Raw genomic sequence first — 26,620 nt, 5'->3', positions numbered from 1 at the left:
TTGTTTCTGAACCTCTGCTCCCGTGCGCTTCTTGAGGCCCCGGTGACCTGTAGAACACAGCCCTACTTATATCAGCACGAGGGAAGTGGGGCTCCAACCACCCTCACAGGGACGAAAGAATGTAAGTGATTAATGCTGCCCTGGGAATCAAACCAATAGCCTTAATTGAAACATTCTGGGATCGGGGAGCGAATTACATTTTCTATAATTTCACATTCATCAGTGTTTGTCCAAGAGCTCTGTGAAAGGAACAGAGAAGTTTATCTTAATGTTCTTCCTTCACGTAGTAAGAATCCTTGACATGAGATCGACCTTCTTTACCATTCTTGCCTTTTTTTCTTCCTTTACCAATTTTAAATGCACTCTATAATACTGTTAACTGCAGGTACGGTGTTTTACTGGGGATCATGCTATTCCTTTCCTTTCCCTTTGCCAATTAAAAGTATTGACACAGCTGAATGCACTTTCAGTACCCAATTCTGCTTTTGTAATTTTGCTCAAGCCCAATCTAGTCAGGCTTTCCCCTCATTGCTTCTGGGAAACTGTTCTTACAAAAGACAAGTATGGAAGCTGGGCGTGATGGTGCACGCCTGTAATCCCAGCACTCAAGGCTGAGAGGCTACAAGTATGGAAGCTGGGCGTGATGGTGCACGCCTGTAATCCCAGCACTCAAGAGGCTGAGGCAGGAGGATCACTGTGAGTTCAAGACCAGCCTGGGATTCATAGTGAGTTCCAGGTCAGTCTCAACTACATAGTGAAACCCCGTCTCAAAAAAACCAAAAAAAAAATAAAAATAAAAAAAGACAAGCATAGGCTTTATATTGCTAAACTTGTTGATCAGCTTCCAGTCCTTACCTTTCTTGACTTAGAGTTTACATTTGACACCCTTGAGTTCATACTTTCTTGGCCAGCTTTCTTCTCTCATATCCCAGGACATGAAACTCTCAAATTTTCCTCCTACTGCATGGCTGGTCCTCATCATTTTGTTAATTCCTAGTTTGTCCTGACTTTTCGTGTTGAAGGAGCTCAGTCCAGCAACTGCCCTTTTGTACTTATACTTTATTTTACTAATAGCATTCGATTTTCTGGTTTCAAATACTCCTGAAATATTATGCCTCCCTACCTTAGCTCTTGAGCCCATACACCTTTTCCGAACTCCAAACTTCAAATTCAATTGCTGACAAATCCACATGGATAACAAGTGCAATGACAACTCCATGTGACAACCTGAGACCCTCCCACCTTCCCCTAACATGCTCCAAACACTGCATTCCCAATTTCAACTCAGTGAGGTGAGGTTAAACCAGCAAGCAAATGAAAAGATGCATTTTGAAGTTATGGTTTCTTCTCACTTCATACACTCCATAAGCAGCCCATCAGATAATTATTTTTTTACTTCTACCTCTAAAATGCTCTGTCCTTAAGACAACTACATTCTACCATCTTGAATCTTGCCCAGTATCTCTTTTCAATCATATTTCAGAAACAGTATTTCAAATTGATTGTCCTTTCTCTACAGTAAACTAAAATCTCACCTGTAAAATAATGTTTGCAAAGCTTGCAAGCATTTTTAATATCTTTTTATGCCTGTGTACATGAATACATGGAAACACACTCCCATTAAATATATTATGGATATAAAGAATCAAATAGGTTTAATCATATTCTATACAACATGTACCCTCCTACAACATGGATGGGTGTCTGTGATTATGAACACTGTAGTTCGTTTCTATATCTCTTCTTTTGTACCCTGTGTATAGAACTTAAATTAAATTTATAAAATATTTCTGAAGTTTTACACACAAAAATACTTTATAAAAAGGCATTTTATCCCTCATCCTCATAAAATATTCTCAGAAAATCAGTGGAAGAAGAATTAGCCCTGCTATATAAATGAAGTACCAAACTCAATTATTAAATCTGATCTGTTGTGCCCAGGAAATTTACACAGACAGAAGTGACATTTATTAGTTTAATTTTGTTTTATTTATTGGTTGTTGGAGGAATACACTTTTATTTGTTTGTTTGTTTTCTAATTGGGAGTAAGGTAAAATATGTTGTATATAACTAGGAAAGAGGGGAAATCTTGACTTAACACCAATGCTTTAAAATTATTTACCTTTGTAATGATGGTCAAACTTAAGAGACAAGAACCCAATTTGCACCCCCTAAAAGGGGAAACAGTTAAGAATCCTGAAAACATGCATGTGGCCTAAAGTGTGGACTAATGAGAATCATATTTTTGACAGTATAAATTGGTAATGCCACTAGCCATACAAAAAGAATCTAAAAATTTTGTTTCCTTATGAACCAGAAATTAACAATTTACATGATAAAAACGTTTTCACTGGTGCATATTTAAAATTACATAAGAAAACTTGTCACTGGGCTTTCATATCACCAAGAAAGTGGGAAAATGTACTTGTCACTCGATAGCAGAATGAATACATAAATTGTATCATATATTGGAAAAAATATATTAATGAAATATGTAGATACAGCTGGGTAAATGAAATCGTGTTAGTGAAAATAAAATAAGTTGCAGAAATACGCAGGCAATGATTTAATTTAATCAATTTTAAATGTGGAAAAATAACACTATACATAAACATGTAGCATAATCATATAATCATATAAACATATAATAATATAATGATAAGAAACTATATATTAGCATTATAATAGAAAGGAATGAGAAATAGAACAAGTAGGAAATACAACTATAAATATCTGAATTATATGAAAACATTTTGATATTGTGTTATTTAATAATTATTAGTGCTGACTTTAAAGGGGGTCTTTACACTATCTGCTATTTTTTGGCGGTAGAGATAATTCATTATACAATGTAACAAATGAAGACTTAATAGTAATTTAATAATAGAAGTAAATATCAAATGTATTTCATGTGTGAAAAATTAATTTTCCCAAAGCACACAATAAAACACTAAAGTAGAATCAAAACTATATGACAATACTTAGAATAATGAAATTTTAGGATTTTCAGATGATATGATAATTAAAACAGCTAAAATGAAAGACATCTCTTTATATTTTTAAGACAAAAGATTAAAATAGGTAAAAAAATATAAGCATGATCTTAAAATAGGCAAAAGATATGCACTGTCATAAAAATTTGAATATCAATAGATGCATGTGTGTTACACGTGCCCAAGCAAATATCCATATATTAATATGGTTAAAACAAATACAATGTCTTTAACAATTACAGAGAATATTAATGAAAGAGCAGAGGAAAGGCATCAAATTCACAATCACAAAACCCAAATACCATTTCCATGGACACCTTACATATGAAAGTTCCATGCACTGGTGACATCCTTTGAAAGATATTTCTTAATTCAATTATCTGAAAAATACTCAGAACATTTTCATTGTTAAATAATTTGCATAAAGGCAATTTTTAAAAATCATTGTCTATCCTTGACAAATTTCTGGGAAATAGTTTTGAGGTTATTAAGCACTGTAACAATCAAACAAATTTTAATTGCCTTAGCATTTGATAATTCTGTCTTTCATAATATGGGAACAGTTTGAGCACTGTGAATGAAATAATAGGCTCTTTAAGATTTCACAGAACTATAAGAGTGCTTCTGATCTTGTCTTTCAACATCTATGCTTTAAAAAAAAAATCACTGACTTGCAACCATAAAACTTACCTAAAAACAACACACAAAGGTCACATACGTGGCTTACAAAAAACCATAAAGAATCCATGAGAGAAAGTGATTTGTTAATTTACAATGCACAGTAAGTGCTTGGAAGACAAGGCTATCTTGCACACCTGTAACTATGTCTACTTTACTTAGCAGACAATTCCTTTTGGATAACTTTCCTTATTGCTCTTTTAACATCTTTGTTCCTCAGACTATAGATGAGAGGGTTTAGCATTGGACTCACAAAGATATAAAACACAGCTACAATTTTACCTTGTTCTACAGATGTTTCAGAAGGAGGCCTCAGGTGCATGCAAAACAGAGACCCATAAAAGATGGTGACAGCCGTCAGGTGGGACCCACAGGTGGAGAAGGCCTTGCGCCTGCCCTCAGCAGAGCGGATGCGCAGGATGGCTGCGAAGATGAACACGTAGGAGACAAGGATGATGCTGAGAGAGCAGGTGAGGTTGGACCCAGCCACCACAAACATGGCGGTCTCCTTGATGTAAGTGTCTGAGCAGGCGAGGACCAGGAGCGGGGGGTCGGCACAGTAGAAGTGGTTGATCTCATTGGGGCCACAGAAGGTCAGGCGAAGCATCAGGATGGTCTGGACCAAGCCATTGGCAAAGCCATAAATGTAAGTGGCAGCAACAAGAGAGACACAGACACATCTGGACATTTTGCTGCCATACAACAAGGGCTTGCAGATGGCCACATAGCGGTCATATGCCATCACTGCAAGTACAAAATAATCGGTGATCACAAAAGCAATGAATAAGTTGAATTGTATCATGCAGCCAATGAAAGTAATGGTTTTCCTCTTGGATAAGAAGTTCACCAGCATCTGAGGAGTGACAGTGGTGGCATAGCAGAGATCTACAAAGGCGAGGTGGCTGAGGAAGAAGTACATTGGGGTGTGGAGCTTTGAGTCACTTCCGATGAGGAGAATCATGGTCACGTTCCCTATAGCAGTGACAATGTAGATGACCAAGAAGACCACAAAAAGGACGGGCTGCAGCTTGGCTCGGTCTGTCAGCCCCAGAAGAATAAACTCAGTTACCACAGTGTAGTTTTGCTTCATCTTTATGTTCCCTGGCTTCGAGTAAGGCCTAAAGAACAGAAAATAAATATGGATCTCCTTAAATACACAAAGGCAATCATAGTTTTAAATGGTTTTGTGCCAGTCTTTTCTGCAAGTCTTTATATCTGGGCGTCTTTTATCTTGTAACTTTTTGCAAATCTCTATCATTTTGTAGTAAATCAATATCATTTACTATTTCCTTAAACGTATGGGTTTAAACTGTCCTTTAGTTTAAAATCCTAATTTTTTAACATATGATTTTATATGAGGTATCTGCAGCGTAAGCTATAGAAATTCATCTTTGACTTTCCCAGGTTAATAAATTTTTGGAAGTAAAAGTGATATTATGAGTATCATAGAACTAGGTCTTTTTATTTGTTGGTGTAAACCTAAGACATTTTTCCAGGCATATTTCTATTTATGCCAGGTATATACACATTCAGTGCACAAATAACATATGTGTGTGTGTATTAATACAAAGACATTGGGGAGATTAATTTTTCATGAATAACCAGTGTTTAAGAGGAAAATAATGTAACAAAATGTCAGAGGGGTGATGAGTGCAATAATGAATAAAGGTCGAGAGACGATTTCTCAGACCATAATGAACTTCTTTGTTCCGGTTGTTGCAAGTTCTTTTGAAAAACACTGTAATATCAATGCAAGATAGGTCTTTTAAACATAAAACTTACATCCTTTAGTTCATAGTGAAATAACACTAATGTTAACCAGATGACTGAGGCAGTACTTAAGGCACCATGGACTGCACCTCCCCTCATCTCCACTGCTCAGGAAGACCATCGAGAAATGACAACATTCTCCTCTGGTGACTTACACCCACTCAGGACAATGTGCGACTGATTCTCTTTTTCCTGACTCTTTTGTAATAGATACAATACTAATGATGGAAACAGAGCAGTGTTAACGCACTTTATGCATTGAGCACTCAAGGATTCTTGTGCAATGTGTTATATCATGGTGAGCCTGACTCTTTAGAATTAAACTACAGCAGCAAAATGGGAAAGAGGTCATCTGACTTAGTGAAATTCTAATAATTTCATATTTTTAAGCCTATAAGATAAAAGTGAATTATGTCACAATACTTGCCAAATGGACAAATATTCTTTTCTTTTTGGTTTTGGTTTTGGGTTTTTTTTTTTTTTGTTTTTTGTTTTTTGGTACCAGGGATTGAACTCGGATGCAAATATTCTTTTCATCCTGAAAGAAATAACAAAGACATATTTTAATGTCTTCGTTTGCTGAAATATTAATTGAGATTCAAAATAGTTAACATCTCCCTTAATTTTTGACTGTGTGGAAATGTGACAATTCAAGGAATGAGCATTCTGGATAATTTAAGCAAGTACTTTAAGTGATTCTGGAAATATCACAGAGTTCCTGAAATTCTCTTTACTGAAAACCTCCCTAATGTGAGAGCTTTCTGCCCCCACTCAGTCCTAAATTCTGGTTCAGCCAAGGTCTCCGTGGCATGTACTTGTGGTTCAGTTTAAAGTAGCAAAACAAAGTTAGGGTAGGCTCCTGTAAGAAAATATTTTCAGTTAACTTTAAATAATTTGCATAGTTTATAAACCAAAGGTTGCCAATCTTCACACAAGGCAGTACAGAAATTCTATGAAGCAATGATTGTAATTATGGATTAGCAGTGTGAACTCACAAGGAATTACAAGGATAAATTAGTACCATGCCTTAGTTTGCTACTCCTTTTGTGGATTCGGGAGGAGTAGACCCGGTTACTGATTGAGAATCAGGGTGTGACAGTCACTGGGAGCTTGTCATGTCTCTTCCTGGGTGGAAATCTCACTTCTTCTAGTTTAAAGTTGTGTAAACTTGGTAAATTCTAAAACTCTCCCTGTCTGAGGTTTCTCATTTATGATATTTGCTTCATTTTAGCAACTGCTTCCCTGAGAGGAAGTTGATTCAGGGACATCATTTCAAATATGTCAGGCACTTAGCAAGCACTTAAACATATGTAGATACTGACATTTTGGTGAAAGACGCAGGTCTAGGCTAAAACAATATGATGTATAACAGCATGAGCTCCTTAGGGACAGGGATTATACCTATTCTGTGGTCATAGACACAGTGGCACCTACTTAAGTGCTTTTCCATGTGGAAGCAGTCAATAATATTGATGGTGTTAATGCTTGCTTTGGGCTAGCTCACCTTCCTCTAGGCAAACACTACTCCAACGTACATTGATTCATAATGCATTACAGAGAGAATGGTAGGATTTTAATAACCCTAACCCATCACATTAAGACTGATCCAAGTCAGCCTTTATGGATTAAAGTACTTATCTCTGGACTCCAAAATTTAAAAGAAATACATCTGATCCTACCTCAGAAGGGGATGTGATCTCACGGCAACAGCATCCACAGGACAAACCTGTAGCATTCATCACAGATTTGTGTCACGGGGACCAAATCCCTATGGTTCAATTACTTCCTGCAGAGAGCTGTTTACATGAGGAACCACTGTGATCATCCTATTCCTAAAGTGTGGAACTCAGAAATGAGTTTTACTCTCTCTCTCTCTCTCTCCACTGTCATGAAGGAATCATAATTCCCAAAACTGATGAAGCAATGGGACTCATTATTTATTTCAATTTGTGATAAGGGCCCCAATATATATTTTTCTTAGGCAAATATAAGTTTTTCCCTTTTTATACAACTTGCAAAATAGAATAGGTACATATTATCGGGAGGATGTTTTCGAATCTGAAAAATATTGGAAATTGAGTAATTACACAGGATTTTCAGTGAATTTGAGCACTATACCTTTTTTTATACAAATAGTCCAGAGCTATAAGAACATGCTAAAGTTTTAATATAGAAATATTCTCTCTTTACCACTGCACTCCGCACAAATGCATTCCCTATTTTCTCTTCTCTTCTCTTCTCCTCTCTTTTTTTTTTCCTTCTTTTGTCCACCTGGAGTCATAGATAACATCAATATAGCACCTTTGACATTTATTTAAAGTAGACTTTAGCCAAAGAAAGAAACCAGTGAGAGGTCAGAATTGGGAAGGAGAGACCTAGCTCTGTTTCTTTCTCATTCTATTCCTGTTTCACTATGAACCCAGTAGAATGGTTGTTTTCCTACCTAACAAGAGGCTCCCAACAGTAATCTAAACAGTTTCTGTAAAATATGTTGTATTATTAAACAACACTGAGGCCAAACAGAACCCTCAGGAAAGACGAGCAGTTTTCTCAGGAAGACCCCGGCTCATGAAGGGAGGGAAGCCTGGGAAGTACTCTGACAAAGAGAGGTCACAGACAGGCAGCCAGGGAGGGCCAAGTCAAGGGGGAAGTCTGAGCTTTGGCAGTTAGGAGGGATTTTCTTGCCCATTAAGGAGATATTCATACCTCTCTAAAGAATATCTTTGTTATTTTTAAAGTTACACTTAATGGTTCTTATAAAACTATACCTGCTACACACCTGAGGTCCTACCAGTCCACTTCTAAGTCATACTTTTCTGCTTGAACCCCCATAAGTGGTCTCATGTTTGGCTGAGATATAGTGATTTTTGTGTATAAAAATCTCTCGACAAAGAGTCCCTGTGACAACCTGGTCAGGTCTCCCCCACCCCAGGTTTATTCACTTTCATTTTACAATAAATGCTGCTCTTTGCTTTTGCTCTATAAAAAATACTTTTGTTCCGTTCTCTTCTGACTCTCCGCCTTGTCATTCATTCTGGGTTGGGAGGAGAACTCACTGGCCGGGTGGTGATGCTCCCTTGCTCCGTCAGCTTCAGGGTGCAACTTTTAACTGGCATTTGCCCAAAGTGATACAAATACCTGGAATAAAATCAGTAATTTTGCTTGTATTTTCAATGCTTTCCTTATATTTCCCTAAACTAAGCCATCTGAGTAGAACTTCGTCACATGCTATCTCAGATTGAGACCAGAAAAGTATACAATTATTACTCACCAAACACAGTGGTGCCTCCGTTCACGAACTCTATCCATTCCACAATTTTGGAGAAGGGCGGAGTTTGTGAATGGAAGAAAGATTTTGGCTCATGCTTCTGTTTGCAAATTGAACTATTCACACATAGAAATGTTAATGAATCAAGGTATTACTCTATTACAGTGGAGGGGATAAGAGTCAGAGTATTGATTTATTGTCATTGTTGTTAAAGTTTGGGGCTGGCTCTGGGTCTTAATAAAATTGTTACTCATTTCTACAAGAATATTATTCTCATTATATAGATTCTTTTATTGATGCACTCAGCAACAAAATGAAAGAATGTCTAAGCCTCATTATCAACACTAAATCTCCCTTCCACACCCCAGGAATTATAGTAACACCCATTTGCAGGCCCCCACTGAGTGACAGTTCAGGCTGATTCAATATTTCCTTCAACACCTTTAGCCCCTTTCTTCCTATTTTACTGTCTTTGATGCACTCAGCAACAAAATGAAAGAATGTCTAAGCCTCATTATCAACACTAAATCTCCCTTCCACACCCCAGGAATTATAGTAACACCCATTTGCAGGCCCCCACTGAGTGACAGTTCAGGCTGATTCAATATTTCCTTCAACACCTTTAGCCCCTTTCTTCCTATTTTACATTGTCTATTATATCATTAGGATCTTATGTACTATTATGGGAAAAGGGGAAAAAATGAGAACCAAGACACATCATGTAAAGGTGCAAGATCCCAATGATGAATATAACTGTACTGTACACCTAAAATGTACCGAAAAAATCAATCAGGAAAAAAAATATTTCCTTCAAGTTTTAATAATAGGAAACCCAGAAATTTGCCAAGCCTTTAACAAAACATTAAGAAGATAATGATAATTGCTGTTATGTCCACCAAAACTTTTTTGAGTAACTGTGTTATTCTGGCTATACATGTGTCAATGTAATATGAGGTGTTTATCTCTTGGGAAGCTCCCAGAAGATGAGTTGAGTGAAATACCTATTTTGAGGTTTTTGTGGAACCTCTAGCCTAATTCCCATAGTAGTTATACTAGTTTACATTTCTACCAACAATATAGAAGAGTTCTTTTTGATTTACAACTTGACCAGCATTTATTGTTTTTGGAGTTCTTGATGAATCTCAGTGTTGTTTGATATGAATTTCTCCAATGGCCAAAGATACTGAATATTTTTGATGTACTGATTGGCCATTTACACTTCTTTTGAGAAGTGTCTATTCATTTAAATTGCTCATGTCTACTTGTTTGAGTTCTTTATATACTACAGATATTAGTCCTCTATTTGGTGAGTAGCTGGCAAAGGAGAAGAGAAGAGTGATACCAAATAAAATATATGAATACATTCTTCTTTCAGATCTGATAGAATTAGCTATTATTTGTATGTCCACTCTGTCACAATGGAGCTAGTCTAATTTTTAATTTAAAAAAACTTTTTCAATGAGATTTATTGTGCTTCTTACATTATTAATATATATTAGAATATATTTGATATTAATATATATTTGAAAAAATAGATATAGGTAATAGATAAATATTTTAAACAAATTTTATTGAGCATGAAATCTGCCATCGGGATTTTCAAAACAAGAGGAATTTTACCATAAGGAGTCACTTTAACAATACTATATGATCTTTCATCTGCTGAAACATTTAAACTGTAAGATTTTATTTTCAAAATGTTATTATTACTTATGCGAAGTAAATATAAATCAGTACATTCAACCAATACATGTGAGGAGATCTGAGGTGACCATGTGGCATAAACCAGTTAAATTCTAGCTCTAGGGTTCAACTGTTATCTTGTAGCATTAATTGGCTTTATGAGTGGTGAAAATTACATGTCTGATAAGTTTATCTAATAGTCATGAGACTGTTGGGTCAGATGCAAAGATTAAAAATAAATGAGGGGTTTTTTATAAGGGAATAAGATGGATCACGATAATTTTAGCTCTTAAAGTGCAACTATTTCATTTCTTTGCCATCACAATGTTCTGTTTTAGTTGAGGTCAAAGAGTCTGCAGAATCTTTTCTATAAATATGGTTTCTTCGGGGAAAGCAGGCTTCCCAGATTCATTGACAGCACTCAACTTACTGAGATCTGTCTTTTAAGAATGCCTCCCATGACTGACTTTCCCTGGCTGCTTAGTCAGCTCCATTCCAAATAAGTCTTTCAGCATGCATCGTGATTTATTTTTTCCTCTTAGCAAGTATCACTATTAAATTATTCAAGTTCTTTCTCTGTCTCTCCTATTAGAACAGTAGCCACATGAAGGTAAGAACTTTATTGGTGTTATAGCCCCAGAACAGGACAAATGCTGAGATAGTGCAAACACATTAAGGACCAATTCAGTGAATGACGGAATCAATGAGGTCACTTTCTTGAACCCTTCAGCTCATTTCTCAAGGTTCTGGTGTTAGCATCAGACACTGGGTTACTAACACAAAACACTGGCCACCTACTCGAATAATGTATAAGAGAAAGCACAATTAGAGACAGAGTGATCAGCTAGATAATTGTTTAAATTTTTAAAGACTAAGCTTTAGTGATCCTTGTTCTAAAGTTTATGTAATTAATTGCTAAAACTGGTAGAATGTCACGTTACAAAATAGCTGCAATTTGACCCTGGACAGAAGATGAGCTATCTTGAGTCATTACAGCAAAATGTATAAATGTAGGAGGAAACAGACAATTCATATCTTCTAAGTAGAGCTACGATATTGTTTTATTATTATTGTATACTCACATTTAAACCCTTGTTTCACTTTAGGACCAGATGTGAAGCTTTCAAAGCACCTGCAGTTGAGTCCTACCCAGTGCAGAGAGGGCACACATATTGTGTGATATTTTAATATGTTTCCATGCTAATGTTATGTATGACCAACAACTAACAACTGAAGTAGACTATGCAAATTAACTAAAGAGATCATTTCCCTTTTTAAAAAATCAGATGAATTTTAACTTCAGATAACTGGAACTTTTCCCTTATAGTGTATTAAAAAGATATTGCTATAAATTCCTCACCAAGTTTACAAATCACTGTCATCAGTGCATATAAAATTTTCCTCTGTAAACCCTAAGATTTAAAAAAAGTCCCACTGTCACCATAATATTCTGTTGGCCCAAGAAGTTTGGAAAGAGAATCTTTCTAAGTGCCTTCACAATTTTACCAAAAGTCTTTTGCACTCCAGAAAAGGGAGAAAATGTTCTTAAGAAAGACACTATCCCACTGTTTATTTAATGCAGCCCACGATTTGATGTATGGGTACATAGGAGAAAACACAACTTGTGAAAGTACAATTTGCTCTAATTATAGTTGAATTTATGTGCTGATGAGGAACCTCTGGGAGAGAAGGATAATTGGTTACCATTCCCATTAACTGTATTCTGAGTCCCAGGAATACAGACATTTTGTCGCGCACAGGACTTTCAGGAGGACATCACATCCCGTAATCACGATGTCAAGAGTCCCTCCAGGAAGAAAGTGGGTAAGAGAAGGGGCAGAATAGCAAGATTACCAAAAAGGATAATATTACATTATGAAATCACTCCAATTTAGATAGCAGAATTAATAAAGGTAATTCCAAATATTCTCAAGTTAGGAAAGAATTACAGCTTCATGAACAGTGCAGGCAGAAGATAGCAGAGTGTCTGAGGCCCTACAGAATCTTACACGGTGCAGAGAGACCATAAGCACAGTGCAAACCACAGCACACCGGCCTTGATCATCTTGTGTACACCGTGCATCATCTTTCAGTGAGCCTGACCCAGACAGCAACCTTGGAGAAGCTCGTTGCAATGAAAGAGGAGAGTTGTTTGCCATTTTTTTCTTGACCTTTTTTCCCACCCAAATCTCCTGACACTTTTTCCTTAACCATCAAAGACCTATAAAGTGAGAATGTATTCTAAGGTGAATTCTAACTCTCTAGGTTAGGAGAAAGCAGACAAAAGAAAAGTACAATACATAGACTATTTGTACTCCAACCACTGGCTAGAACCCAGTGTGTAAGACTTCTCCAAATTCGGTCTGTGTGACACAAAATGGATCTGTGACCAAGGCGGAGATGGTTTATTTCAGGGCCTGTTCTACCTCCCAATTCCTCACTAATTACTTTTCTCTTTGTGGAGATGCTGCAGACTACTCTTCTAGGTTCTGTCTTACTGCAGTAATTCCTGTGATCATAGCTAATTCCAGTTTATGCTCAAGAGAGGAAATACCAAAATTAAACTCTAATTCTTTTTTTGTTTTTTTTTGTTGTTGTTGTTTGTTTGTTTTGTTTTGTTTTGTACTGGGGATCGAACGCAGGACCTTCCACTTACAAGGAAGATGTCAGAACCACTGAGCTAAATCCCAGGCCCCAACCCTATTTCTTTTTTTTTTTTTTTCCAAACCCTATTTTCTTGAATGCTTCTGATTTCCAAGATTGCCAGACTCAGCCTGGAAAGAAACTGTGGGTACCCAACCAAAACAAAGCTGGGGAGATTATATCCCAAGTCTTGGTATTTGGAATCTCCTTACTGAGCAAATCACCTGTGGAATATCATCAAAGGGTCCTCTAAAGGTGTTTACAGAAGTACAGCTTCATGAATAAAATATTAGCTTACGAATGTATTATCACATGCATGAAGCACCTTTTGGTGAATGCGAATGTACATGACACTGATTTAATATTAGGGTTAATTCTAAAAAGTATCCCTTTCTTTTATATTCACAAGAACGTTTCCATTCCTCTGTTCATAACATCTTCACCTAAATAGCGTCTGCTTCTGAGTGACCCTGGAAGTTTTTCTTTCCACTGATTTTGTAGTATTTATCTCCTTCTATAACTTTTCTAATCCTTGTATTCGACTGTAAATGCTTGAATTGAATTTATCTTTATAGAATTGACCTTTATAGACCCTGTAGAGAGCTGCACATTTGGGAGCACAGTTCATGTTTACTGAAGACTTATTGAATGAATAACTACATGGGGATGGTTAGTTTAAATGAAATTAACTCAATTGCTAATTGGTGTAACTAGTGCCTAAACATGGACTATTGCTACAGACAACGTACAGAAATGGTATTTATGATTTCAGATACATATTCATTCATGTAACGCTCCTCCACATTTACATTTGAACTGAGGTAAAACTGTAGTAATTTTTGGTCAGTCATAATAATTCTATCATGAATAATAGCAATATCATGATGGCACTAGGTTTTATGCAGGACAAGACAATCTTTCTTCCCTGAACTCTATTCAGCACTAATAGCTGACATTTTAAAAACTGAGATAATCACTGAAAATTGCTGCCATATGGCTACATTAATCAGGGGGATCCAGCTAGCAATATTATTAAAAATAAAACATTGTAGACATTTCAGTCTTATAAACTCTTTTTCTAGCAAAACAATACTGATATAACTGCAGATGGATAAGAATCATTAAAATAATAACATAATTTGCTGCAAAAAATTGAAGGAAAACAGAGTCAGGCAGGGATGACTCCATCTTTTCATATCCAACTGGAAAACCTAAAAAAGTGAGACAGTGTATGAAAATGCAACCATGAGCAGTTGGCGCTGACAAAGGGGCTTTTCCTTATATTCTGTATTCTTTTATAGGGTGAAAATAGTTCATTATAAAGTCTAACAAGTTAAACCTGAAAAACTAACAATAATGTAAACATCAAATTAATCATGTGTCAAAAATCTTTTAATTTCCAAAGTAAAACAATGAAGCAATACAATTAAATATGTATTTGAAATACATAAAATGGCATTTCTTAATATTTCAAATTATATAATCATAAGTTAAAATATAAAACATATATTTATATATAAGCATATATATATATATATATATAATAAGATAAGTTTTACATCTTTAATAAACTTTCCTAAAATACCCAGGGATTTAGCTCAGTGGCACCCACCTGCCTTGCAAGTACTGGGTCCTGCGTTTAATCCACAGTATTAGAAAAAAATACCTAAAATGAATTTTAAAAATAAATATCAAATAATAAGGTAGGCAAAATACTGGAGGATCATTGGTCACAAGACAAAAATGGATAAGCAATATGCAAAAATGTTATTTAATGAGTTTTACAAATACACACATGTACATACACGCATGTGGCTAAAATAGCAAGTAATTTTATTTATTTAAAAATACAGGATATGGTAATGAATGAGTGGAGGAGAGGTTACATATTGATGGGAAAACCATACTCTTAGCAAATAAGCACAAAACCACTCTGTGGGAGATTCGGCACATCCATCAAATACCACATGAAAGAGAACGCCATTGGACTGGGAACGCTGTTTAAGTAACATGGCAATAATAGGAGATACTTCTAAAAGATTTTCATTGCTTTATAGTTTGAATAAAGGGGAAAATACCTCCCAGAGTTGAGAAATTCCTGGAAAATAATTCAGAGTTTACTGAGGAATCATCATTACCATATAATTTGTTACTGGTGCACATGCTATGGATTTCAGAAAATGTTGTTTATTTAATTTATACACCAAGGCCAGGGTCTTGCCTTTGAATTTCATCTCAGTTTTGGAAACACTCACTGAATTGGACCTGTCAATACAGGTTAATAAAAAGATATGTCGGAAGTCTCATGCATGAGTTATGAAAGACCACAAATAATTAATGTAAGAAAGTGATTTACTAACTAACAATGCTCACTAAACTGTTAGATGAAATAAGTGTTTTATGTATCTGGGACATTGACTACCTTACTTAGCAGACAATTCCTTTTGGATAACTTTCTTTAGGGCTCTTTTAACATCTTTGTTCCTCAGGCTATAGATGAGAGGGTTTAGCATTGGACTCACAAAAATATAAAACACAGCTACAATTTTACCTTGTTCCACGGATGCCTCAGAAGGAGGCCTCAGATACATGCAGAACAGAGTCCCATAAAAGATGGTGACAGCCGTCAGGTGGGACCCACAGGTGGAGAAGGCCTTGCGCCTGCCCTCAGCAGAGCGGATGCGCAGGATGGCTGCGAAGATGAACACGTAGGAGACAAGGATGATGCTGAGAGAGCAGGTGAGGTTGGACCCAGCCACCACAAACATGGCGGTCTCCTTGATGTAAGTGTCTGAGCAGGCGAGGACCAGGAGCGGGGGGTCGGCACAGTAGAAGTGGTTGATCTCATTGGGGCCACAGAAGGTCAGGTGAAGCATCAGGATGGTCTGGACCAAGCCATTGGCAAAGCCATAAATGTAAGTGGCAGCAACAAGAGAGACACAGACACATCTGGACATTTTGCTGCCATACAACAAGGGCTTGCAGATGGCCACATAGCGGTCATAAGCCATCACTGTCAGCATATAATAATCTGTGATCACAAAAGCAATGAAAAATTGGAATTGGATAAAGCAGCCAATGAAAGTAATGGTTTTCCTCTTGGATAAGAAGTTCACCAGCATCTGAGGGGTGACATTGGTGGCATAACAGAGATCTACAAAGGCGAGGTGGCTGAGGAAGAAGTACATTGGGGTGTGGAGCTTTGAGTCACTTCTGATGAGGAGAATCATGGTCACGTTCCCAATCACGGTGACAATGTAGATGACCAAGAAGACCACAAAAAGGATGGGCTGCAGCTCGGCTCGGTCTGTCAGCCCCAGCAGAATAAACTCGGTTACCACAGTGTAGTTTTGCTTCATCACTTAGTTTCTTTGGCTTTGAGTAAGGCCTAAAGAAAAGAAAATCAAAATGCATCTGGTTTGTGTCATTTATCCGTTGGCCCCTAATATCTGATATTTCTCCCCTTCTCTCAAATTTGTATATGTGGCATAAAATTTGGCAGTCGAGCATACATTTAATGATTTAAGTATTCTGACAATCTTAAGTAGAGTTTTCACATTTGAAGAACCTCATATGTTTTCAAGTCTTTATATTTTTCCATTCATCATTTGCCTTAACATATGAGAATAAATGTAGGCTTTATTTAAAAAATGGAATCCTTTGCATTGCACTCTGCTTTTTGATTTGACATCCAATGTATCAGCCATGAGACTGACCTGTGTTCTTCACAGCCGAATAAATTTCAGGGAGTGAAATCGAGGTACAGTACATAAACAATTAAACTCTCCTTTCCTCTGCTCACTGAACCCAAAGGATTTACTTCCCCTGTAATGTATCTTCATTTTCCCTGTCTGGTCCACCTTAGGAGACCGTCGTACCATAAAAACTCCCTTAAATGTTAAGACTATCCCAGAAAGTCTGGTCATTTGTATATTTTGCCAAAGTGGGCGAATATTTGGTCTGAGCTAGGAATAAGTAAGAGAGAGAGAGAGAGAGAGAGAGAGACACACACACACACACATTGGTGCTTTGAAATGTCCATGAGGTATGTTCTTTAAGGAAAACCGTAAGGCATGCAAAAGTTCTTGAGGGCAGGAAGGGGCAATAATAAAAAAATGTGAAAATTGAGAAATGAGTCCACAGGCCATAATCAAATTTGGTAACTATACTTCATGCTAACTCTTGCAACATTTTTTAAATTCAATAATAAAAGTTCAAAATAATCCCCTTAAGGTATAAATATTATTTTCTTACATCATAGTAAATCAATATCCATGCTAACTAAAAAGCTGAGACAGGACTTCAGATATCATGAAGTGTATCTCCCTACATTTGGGCAGAAGAAGTATAACCAAGAGACTCTTTTGGAAAGCTGACATGTTCCCTTTGATAGCAAATTGCAGTTATGATAATACAATACTGACTTTTTAGTAACGCTCAATTAGTCCTGGAAACAGGACACTGTGTAAGCACTTTATAATTTGGGCACAAGGAGGTCCATTGCCCATTGCTTTATCCAGTTATGCCGATGAGGACTTTGGACTTACTGGCTAAGATTGTAAGGTTCAAAATAAGTCACCAAACTCAAAAAAATCCTAAGTATTTTCTCATTTTTTCTGAGTTATTAATGTGCAACTGAATTGTACCACAATAATAGCCAAATTGGCAAGTGCTCTTTTGTTGCTAGGATGATACTCGTAATGCCTTTGTGTATTGAAATGTTCATCAAAATTCAAAATAATTAACATTTCTGTTCATTTTCTGCTGTGGGGAAATGAGGCCATGCAAGCAGTGAGCATTCCAGATCATTGAACTGAACACGTCAAGCTTTCCTCTTGAGGAAAGGAACATACAACCGTAGATGGTTTAAACCGGAAAAATCTCAAAGAGAATCATTTGTAAGGGACATAAGCAGATCTGGCAGCAACCTAGTGCTCCTGCCATTCGCACTGCTGAGAAGTGCTCAGCTTATGAACCGCTGGCCCAGTATTTCCCTGGCCACACATGGCTCAATGCAAAGTAAAAATAAATTAGTGAAGGAACCTTCAAGTGCATCACATAATTAACTCCAAATAATTAATATCGGTTATAAGCCCGAAAGTGGTCATTTCCAAATCAAGGGTATAGAAATTATAAGAAACATTGGTTGCGATTATAGAGTAGCAATGTGAGTGCAGGCAGAATCACAAAGATCATTGAATGCACTCCCTTATTTTACTTCTGGTTTCATGAATTCAGGGACAATAAGCACGGTTATTAAGAGCCAGAGCACAATGGTTACTGACAGTTTGCAATCCCATTTCCTGGGTAAAAATCTCCTTTCCTCCAGTTTCAAGTTGTGTAACCTGGGAAAGTTATTAAACTCTCTGCATCTTAATTTTCTTGTTTGTGGGATTTGGCTAATGATCCCAACTGCCTCCTGGTGAGGATGTTAATTCAGGTACATTTTTCCGAGGAAGTCTGGCCTGTGGTAAGCACTTCGAAAGCTGTGGTTGCTACCCTTACGTTGAAAGACCCAGGTTTGTCTGGAATAACAGTATGCTTCAAGGCTCTAGTTCCTTGGGAGCAAAGATAGCATCGACTCTATGGCCACAGGCCCATGGGGTGTTTCTCATTTGGAAGTGTGCGATATTTCTTGAAGGAATATTGCTTGCTTTGGTCTAGCTCCCTCTGCGTGATGCAAAAACCATCTCACTGCACAGTTATTTATAACTACCTTACTCTGAGAGGAGTAGTAGCATTTCCATAGAGACATTTGCCAATTTATTAGAGTAAGCATCCACTCAAGTTGCTTCAATCCACTGAAATGTTTATTTCTGGACTCCAAAATTTAAAAGTGGTGTGTCTTGTCCTACCTGAGAGAAGGGTGTTGTTTCGCAAGGACAGCACCCTGCCATAGGTTGGGCCGGAAGAGTTTATAACAGATTTGAATCCTAGGGGCCAAATCCCTATGGTTCAATTATTCATTGCTGAAAATTACTTAAATGATAGATCACCACTCTCTTCCTACTCTAAACATGCTGAACCCACTGAGGAAATAGATTCCATCCCTCTTCACTGCCACGAAGCAATTAAATGGTGAAGCAATGGGATTCATTGTTTATTTTAGTTTATGCTGAATTTCTTAATATTTTGAATCATGAAAATATCAGTTTTTCTCATATAAACTAAAGTAGTGCTTCGTAGAAAAAGACTTGAAACCTAGAAAACTTGGGACCATCAATGAACTCTTCTTAAATTTAGGCTAGTCACATACTAGCACCTTTATTACATTAGTAGAAATAATACTTAAGAGTAAGGAACAATGTATATTTATAGATAATGTAGGTGAACTGGGGGTTCTCCCATTTTCCACTCTATTCCCAGGCGGGTAGACTGACTTTTATCTCTACCTCTCCACTGTAGACCATCCGGTGAACCACATCGCAGAGCTCTCTTGCCATTTAGTTTACAGCTCACTGTGACTGATGGAAAGCAGCAATGAGAGGCAAGAGAGAGAATGAGAGAGAACTAACTAAACTTATATCTCATTCCCTTCCTGTTTCAAAAGGAACATGACAGTAGGGCCACATCTATTCACAGAGAAATCCTTCCTGGCTCTGCCACTAGGAGAAAGTGGTTAGGAATTTTGTTCCTGGCTCCAATTCTCATTTTGCTCTGATAACTCTCCACACTGGCCTTGCTCCCTGGGACTTCACAGTGGAAATTGTTTTCTGCTATTCACCTTGGCCTCTTCAGCTTCTTTGAATGATTTTCAAATCATGCCTCTGTACTCAGTTTTTCACCGGATCGCTTTACGCTAACACATGCAATGGAGATAACTTTTACGCTGTGTTTCTGAGCCAAGCCAGAGTGACACAAAATAGTTCACCGATAAACACTGCAGAAGGTGTAATAGCAGTAATAAAGATGGTGACAACTGCTATTTTTTGTGAAATATTTGAGTATATCTGGCTCCCCCATTGTTGCAACCTGGAATCGTCACCTTCTTTCTGCATTCTAATTAAATAGAGTACTTCAAGCAGGGGCCAAATACTATAATTACTAGGAGTAGTACAGGTAAATTTGAGTTTGACAGTGGGACCTAGATTTGCCTTCACTGCATTGCTCAGTGAACCAATAGATTAATAAGTGAAATGAGTCATATTCCAGTAGAAATGAGGAGCAATCATATTTAACTTCTGAAGTATAAGATCTAGTGAATTCTATAGTATTTAATTCAATGCTGTGCTCAATGGAATTTTGAGGTCATGTATAAATCACTTTTGTTTTTATTCTTATATTGCAGGTACAACTAACAGAACTCTCCGATGGTCCTAGCTATGTCTGAGATGTATCAGTTAGTGCATTTAATGTCATCTGAGCTAATGCAAGTATAGAGTTGTCTTTGACTTCAGTTGGGGAATGCAGTTTTTAAAAGGTATAGGGGTTGTGTAAGGCTGTAGTCATGTTAAATTGTTAATACCTGTGAGTTTGAAAATATGAGTAAGGCAAGTGAAGTGTGGACCTTTGAGTTTTCAAAAGAAATCAGGACTGGTGACGTATATTGAGGAGTTGTAATATTTGATATGTTCAAATCTATGAAACAGAAAAATATTACCAAAGCACTGAGCTCTGAGTTACTCCATTAAAAGTAAAGGAGAAACGAGATATAAAAATATCAAGCAGGAGGAACCCATGTGGTAGGAGAAAAACTTACAGAGTCTCACATCCTAGAATAAGAGAGAAGACATCTGTTCAAGAAGGATATGATCAAAATATGTTCATTGAGCCACTCAACCTCAATTACAAAACTAGAAGGGGAGAGATGGACAGGGGATCTGATGCAAGTGTAACAGTGATTAAAACATGTTACATGCATGTCTTAATCTGCCACAATGAAATTCAATTATTGGTATAATCAATATGCACTAATAAAAGATGTGCAGAAAACTAAGAAATCAATGATGCCTAATATCAGTGATAGATCAAAAAATCGAGGACAGAACTTTAACTATTGCATTTAGCCATGTACAGACTCATGGTGACTTTCACAAGAGCAATTTCCATGGAGAGAAAAGGGAAAGTCTGATTAGAGAAAGACTAAAGAACAAAAGTAAAAGTGGACTTGAAGACTGCAAATCCATTCAGTTGTTATTAATACTTTTGATTCTCCAGGTGAAGACACTGGGACAGGATGAGAGGCAATGAAGACAGAAGGGAGGGAGAGTAGAAGTTGGGAGAGGGTAGAATGTGGATGACTGTTGATCAGACCTGTATTTGCATTACTGTTATTTTTCCACTATGACTGGATTTTCATTATAAGATTGGCAGCTGACACTTGAGCATACCAACTTCACACATGCATGGAGAGATGGAAACATTTTCTGTGGGGTCGATAGGAAAGTTAGAGTGGTGTCATGGCTCTGCAAAGTGGACAGAAATTCCTCAAAAAATTTTTAAAATAAAATAAACCATCATATGATTCAGCAAATTCATTTTCTATGTCTCCATTAATCCCAAAGGATTAAGATCTTAATTTTCATGTTCACTGCAACATTATTAACAACAACAGAAATACGGTAACAACTCAAATACCTACTGATGGATAAACAAATAAAAAAACATGTTATATGTAATTACAAAGGAGTATTATTTTGTTATAAAACAGAACGGTTCTGTCTTATGTGACAACATAAAATGAGATAGACTCAGGGTCACTTTTATCCTGATATTCTCTATGGATATCTGCATGGCACTTTGGGTTCAGTATATTTTAAGGAAGAGTAATTTAATAACGCTGCTCATTAGCTATTAATTCATACTCAAGCTTAGACCATGAGCATGGACCATTTTGTACAACGATATACTTATGATGTCTCCGCTATATCAACTCACATAATACTTGTTTCACATTTTTATTTAAAACCAGAAAGGCACCAGTATTTCTGGGACAGATGCACAATAACACTATCATGTAATACTCATATGATAATATTATAATTTCCATATCAGGAATACAATCTTCCTTTCCTGAACATTAGTCAACATTAATGCTTGATGTAAAAAGAAAGCTGATTATGACACAGAGAAAATGTGAAACTCAGAGGATGCAATTTAAGCATGGGCACACTAATGAGAGGGGAAGGAAAGGCAAAAGACAATTTAAGGCCTTCGAAGATTGTTCAGAGAACAGCCCTCCCAATCTCCCTCTCCTGTGCTTTGGCCCTGAGCCAACTTGTTTGGGACTAAGTCAAAGTTATCCTGAGACTTAGCTTATTGACACAGTTCCCGCTTGGACTTCAACTTGAGTCACAATCCCCACTGCGTCCTTAACTCCTGTATGTCATGGGAGGTGCTATATGCTCAGTTGTGCAACAAACGTCCAAATGTTATACAATGAAAGTAGCTAGGGTTCACAGCTGGGATGTATTACAACTGTGAAGTTCAGTCCTACACAGCTGCCTTCCTAGGCCAGTTCTGAGTGGACACAGAGCCAGGTCTGAAGGTGGTATATTCCCTGAGAAAACCAAAATCCATCTGGCTCAGCCAGAGATTTTAGCAAGCTACAGCTGGCCAGGAGACAGAGGTGACCTTGAGGAGACTTGCTGTGTTGGAGGACGGTGGCACACAGAGGACAGAGGGCAGCACGAAAGAATGGATGCAAAACTAATCCTCCCTTACATGCCCATGAGATGATTTCTAAATTATAAAAATGGAAGAAGAGATTATAAATGGCTAGAAATTTATATAATGAGAAAAATCAGCCAAGAAATAATTTAAACAATCAACTGTTCTAAGTTCAAATCAACTCTCAAAAGGAAAGTTGGAGTTCACATGCCCATGAATTATGTAATTATGTCTTGATATGACAATCCAGAGAATGCAATCAATAAAGATATTTTAGTTGTTTTAACAATTTTTTAAAATGTAAAACTACAAACTGCAAAGTATGTATTCACTGATTGCCATAAATATGCAAAAATTCAACAAAAAATTTGTCACTTAAAAAATTGGTGCACTTAATAAAACAATTTCCTATGTTGTTCATTGCTTTATTCTAGGAGTGATTTTCTGTTTACTGGATTTATTTAAATAGGTGAAAGTTCTGCTATAATATTATAACTGTCTTTCACATTTTTAAGCAGTAAAAAACCAAAACTACTGTCAAATCTTAAAAGTTTGAGAAGTTATACTTGTTTACTTAAGATACTATATTTCCTGTTTGAAGATTTGGATCTATTCAACAGCCTTAGAATAATCCGTTGTCGATGGCCTTGGAAATAATTTTTCACAGTCAGCAACAACATTGTAAAGCTAAATCCTAAGAGTTCTACTGGTGTGAGCCACATCTGCACATAGAAAAAAAAATGTTTTAAATAGTTGGAGAGAAAATCAAAATATATGGATGTGAGTAGAGTGGTGTAGAGAGAATCCTCCGGGCACCTTCGGTATCTATAAATGCACAATATTTTTATAGTTATGAAGTATTATTTCTATTAAAATGATAGAAACAAATCTCAAAATTAGTATGTGACTAATCAAGAACAGCTAAATTCCAGTGTTTTCCAAATTCCAAGTCTTCCTCACTATGGCATCACTACTTTATTTTACAGCTTGTAAAAAATAAAAACTAACATTGCCCTCATGCAAAATATTAAGAAATTCAGCATAAAGCCAAATAATAAGATCCATTGCTTCCTCATTCTTTGGAGATTTGACTCCCTGATGACAGGGAGAAGGAAACAACGCCCCTTTCCCCAGTGGGTTTAGCATTTTAAGCACAGGGAGGTAGCAGTAGTTCACCATGTGAGTAAATTTCTACAGAAAATAATTGAACCATAGAGATTTGTTCCCTATAAGACAAATATGCTATAAATCCTTCTTGTCTATCCCACAGACGTTGCCACTGTGAAATTACACTCCTCTCGCAGGTAGGCCAAGCAATATTTCCTTTAAATTCTGGAGACCAGAAATACGCATGTTGAACAATGAAGGTGAATTGAGCTGGATCCTAACATAATCAGCAGCAGATGTCCCTATTAAAATCTGCTGTTCTTTTCTGAGCAATCAATTCATACATAGCCGTGTGGTGGGGTGGAGTTTCCACAGGGAGAAGGAACGAGACCAGAGTGAACACTGCACTACAGTTGAGTCAGGGAAGCACTCACCTGGGTGCCTCTGTGTCTGTGTCTCTGGCTGCAGGTCAAGGCCTGCGCATTTTTAAGTGCTTATGATATGCCAGAGATATTTGAAAAATGTCCTCCATGTAGTCCCCTTGCAGGGAAGCAGTTTCTATTATTAACCATACTGCAGACACAAGGAGACACAAAAGTATTAATAATTTATCCAGGTTATGCAAATTAAAACTGGAGAGAGTAGAAGATCTGCCTAGGAAGTGGGAATTCAGCTCCCAGTAACTGTTTCACTCAATAATTAACCAGGTTTCCTCTCCCTGCATTAATAAAAAAAATAAATATTATATTATATTTATTATGTTTCACTTATCAAGAAAGAATCAATGTTACATCATTATAATGGTATTTGTTGTCAGGTGAGGATATTAACTTTCCATGTTCTCCATGTTCATGGAATTTTTTTGCCTAAATGTTTAGAACTATACTTCATATCTTAAGTACTACCTCAGTTACATAGTTAACATGGTTATTACTGTACACTAATCTAAAGAACTTAGATTTTATGTTTTAAGGTGAATCTCTATAAAAGTTTATATTATAGCAATTTTGAAAAAGTTTGAAATAGTTTTCATGAGATGCAGTTACAGCAAAAGATTATGGTCCAAGAATGGATGGATAACAATTTTCTTTATTGCCTCTCCCTTTCCACTAGAACTTTTCAACACATCTCATTTTCAGTTGAAAACTGCAAACTCAAGAATATTTTAAATATCTGTTTATATGTATGTTGTTGATACAATGTTTACAGTCTAATTTATGATATATATTATATTATATATGATATAAAGAAACACTTCTGATTGACTTTTCTTATCTCCAAACGAAATACTTGTCTCCTTGAGTAATCACAAAGAGTACAAATGAAACATGCTGCGAGTGTCTCAAAGGTTAACAAAGATGTTATGATATTGGGACCTCCTAATATGAACTAGACTGGGGAAAATAAACACAGAGTTAGTTAACAGCAAAAAATGATTTGGGATTCTGAGAAGTTACAAAGAAGTTCCTACCTGTATATGGATGCACATATGTTAGTTTCAGTTCCTTAAATTCCCTCAGCTGAGCAAAAACATAGGTAAATTCCCCTGGTTCATGCTTTGGACCTCGCAACCAAAAGTATGGATGTCAACTTCAAAGAAAACCAATGCTTATACCCATATGCTGTGATAACTAAGCAAATACAAAGAAGAATTGAAAAAATTAAAAGACTCTTCAAATATGAAAAGACTTTCCTCAAAACTAACAGTCAATTCAATTTCCACTGCATTTATATAAGCAAGGAGCTCTGTACTGTTTGTGACACTTAAATTATTAATCATATGCTAATTTGGCTGCTGTTTAAGCCACTTTTATGAATATGAGGGGAGACTAAAAAATGTAAGACACAAGGGGAACAATGAATAAATAACACAAACCAGATGCATTTTGATTTTCTTTTCTTTAGGCCTTACTCGAAGCCAGGTAACATAAAGATGAAGCAAAACTACACTGCGGTAACCGAGTTTATTCTGCTGGGACTGACAGACCAAGCCGAGCTGCAGCCCGTCCTTTTTGTGGTCTTCCTGGTTATCTACATTGTCACTGCTATGGGGAACGTGACCATGATTCTCCTCATCAGAAGTGACTCAAAGCTCCACACCCCAATGTACTTCTTCCTCAGCCACCTCGCCTTTGTAGATCTCTGCTATGCCACCACTGTCACTCCTCAGATGCTGGTGAACTTCTTATCCAAGAGGAAAACCATTACTTTCATTGGCTGCTTTATCCAATTTCACTTTTTTATTACTCTGGGGATCACAGATTATTATATGCTGACAGTGATGGCGTATGACCGCTATGTGGCCATCTGCGAGCCCTTGTTGTATGGCAGCAAAATGTCCAGATGTGTCTGTGTCTCTCTTGTTGCTGCCACTTACATTTATGGCTTTGCCAATGGCTTGGTCCAGACCATCCTGATGCTTCGCCTGACCTTCTGTGGCCCCAATGAGATCAACCACTTCTACTGTGCCGACCCCCCGCTCCTGGTCCTCGCCTGCTCAGACACTTACATCAAGGAGACCGCCATGTTTGTGGTGGCTGGGTCCAACCTCACCTGCTCTCTCAGCATCATCCTTGTCTCCTACGTGTTCATCTTCGCAGCCATCCTGCGCATCCGCTCAGCTGAGGGCAGGCACAAGGCCTTCTCCACCTGTGGGTCCCACCTGATGGCTGTCACCATCTTTTATGGATCTCTGTTCTGCATGTATCTGAGGCCTCCTTCTGAGGCATCCGTGGAACAAGGTAAAATTGTAGCTGTGTTTTATATTTTTGTGAGTCCAATGCTAAACCCTCTCATCTATAGCCTGAGGAACAAAGATGTTAAAAGAGCAATAAGGAAAGTTATCCAAAAGGAATTGTCTGCTAAGTAA

At 37.0% G+C, this 26,620-nt stretch overlaps 2 protein-coding genes across 2 annotated transcripts; one reads left to right on the top strand and one right to left on the bottom strand.

Moving 5' to 3' along the window:
• Positions 1-3,825: 3,825 nt before the first annotated feature.
• Positions 3,826-16,417, bottom strand: LOC104851159 (olfactory receptor 1030-like). The gene is made up of 2 exons (XM_010608339.2): positions 15,798-16,417; positions 3,826-4,755 (listed from the first exon to the last, which is right to left on the bottom strand). The coding sequence occupies exons 1-2, from the start codon at positions 16,392-16,394 to the stop codon at positions 3,826-3,828; spliced, it is 1,527 nt and encodes a 508-aa protein (XP_010606641.2). The 5' UTR covers positions 16,395-16,417.
• A 9,267-nt stretch (positions 16,418-25,684) lies between these two features.
• Positions 25,685-26,620, top strand: LOC104851157 (olfactory receptor 1030-like). Its single transcript, XM_010608337.1, has one exon. It carries the CDS (start codon positions 25,685-25,687, stop codon positions 26,618-26,620), a length of 936 nt encoding a protein of 311 aa, XP_010606639.1.

The sequence above is a fragment of the Fukomys damarensis genome, unplaced genomic scaffold (genome assembly GCF_012274545.1).
Source record: "Fukomys damarensis isolate Sample0158 unplaced genomic scaffold, DMR_v1.0_HiC HiC_scaffold_27, whole genome shotgun sequence".
NCBI classification, from domain to species: Eukaryota; Metazoa; Chordata; class Mammalia; order Rodentia; family Bathyergidae; genus Fukomys; species Fukomys damarensis.
This window is presented reverse-complemented; position numbering and strand designations above follow the sequence as displayed.

Bases quoted from the DNA above. Each gene is read 5' to 3' on its own strand.
- LOC104851159 (XM_010608339.2), bottom strand. From the start codon at position 16,394: ATGAAGCAAAACTACACTGTGGTAACCGAGTTTATTCTGCTGGGGCTG. The intron at 4,756-15,797 runs GTGGTGGCTGGG...ATAAAGATGAAG, and splicing joins TCAAGGAGACCGCCATGTTT to CAAAACTACACTGTGGTAAC.
- LOC104851157 (XM_010608337.1), top strand. From the start codon at position 25,685: ATGAAGCAAAACTACACTGCGGTAACCGAGTTTATTCTGCTGGGACTG.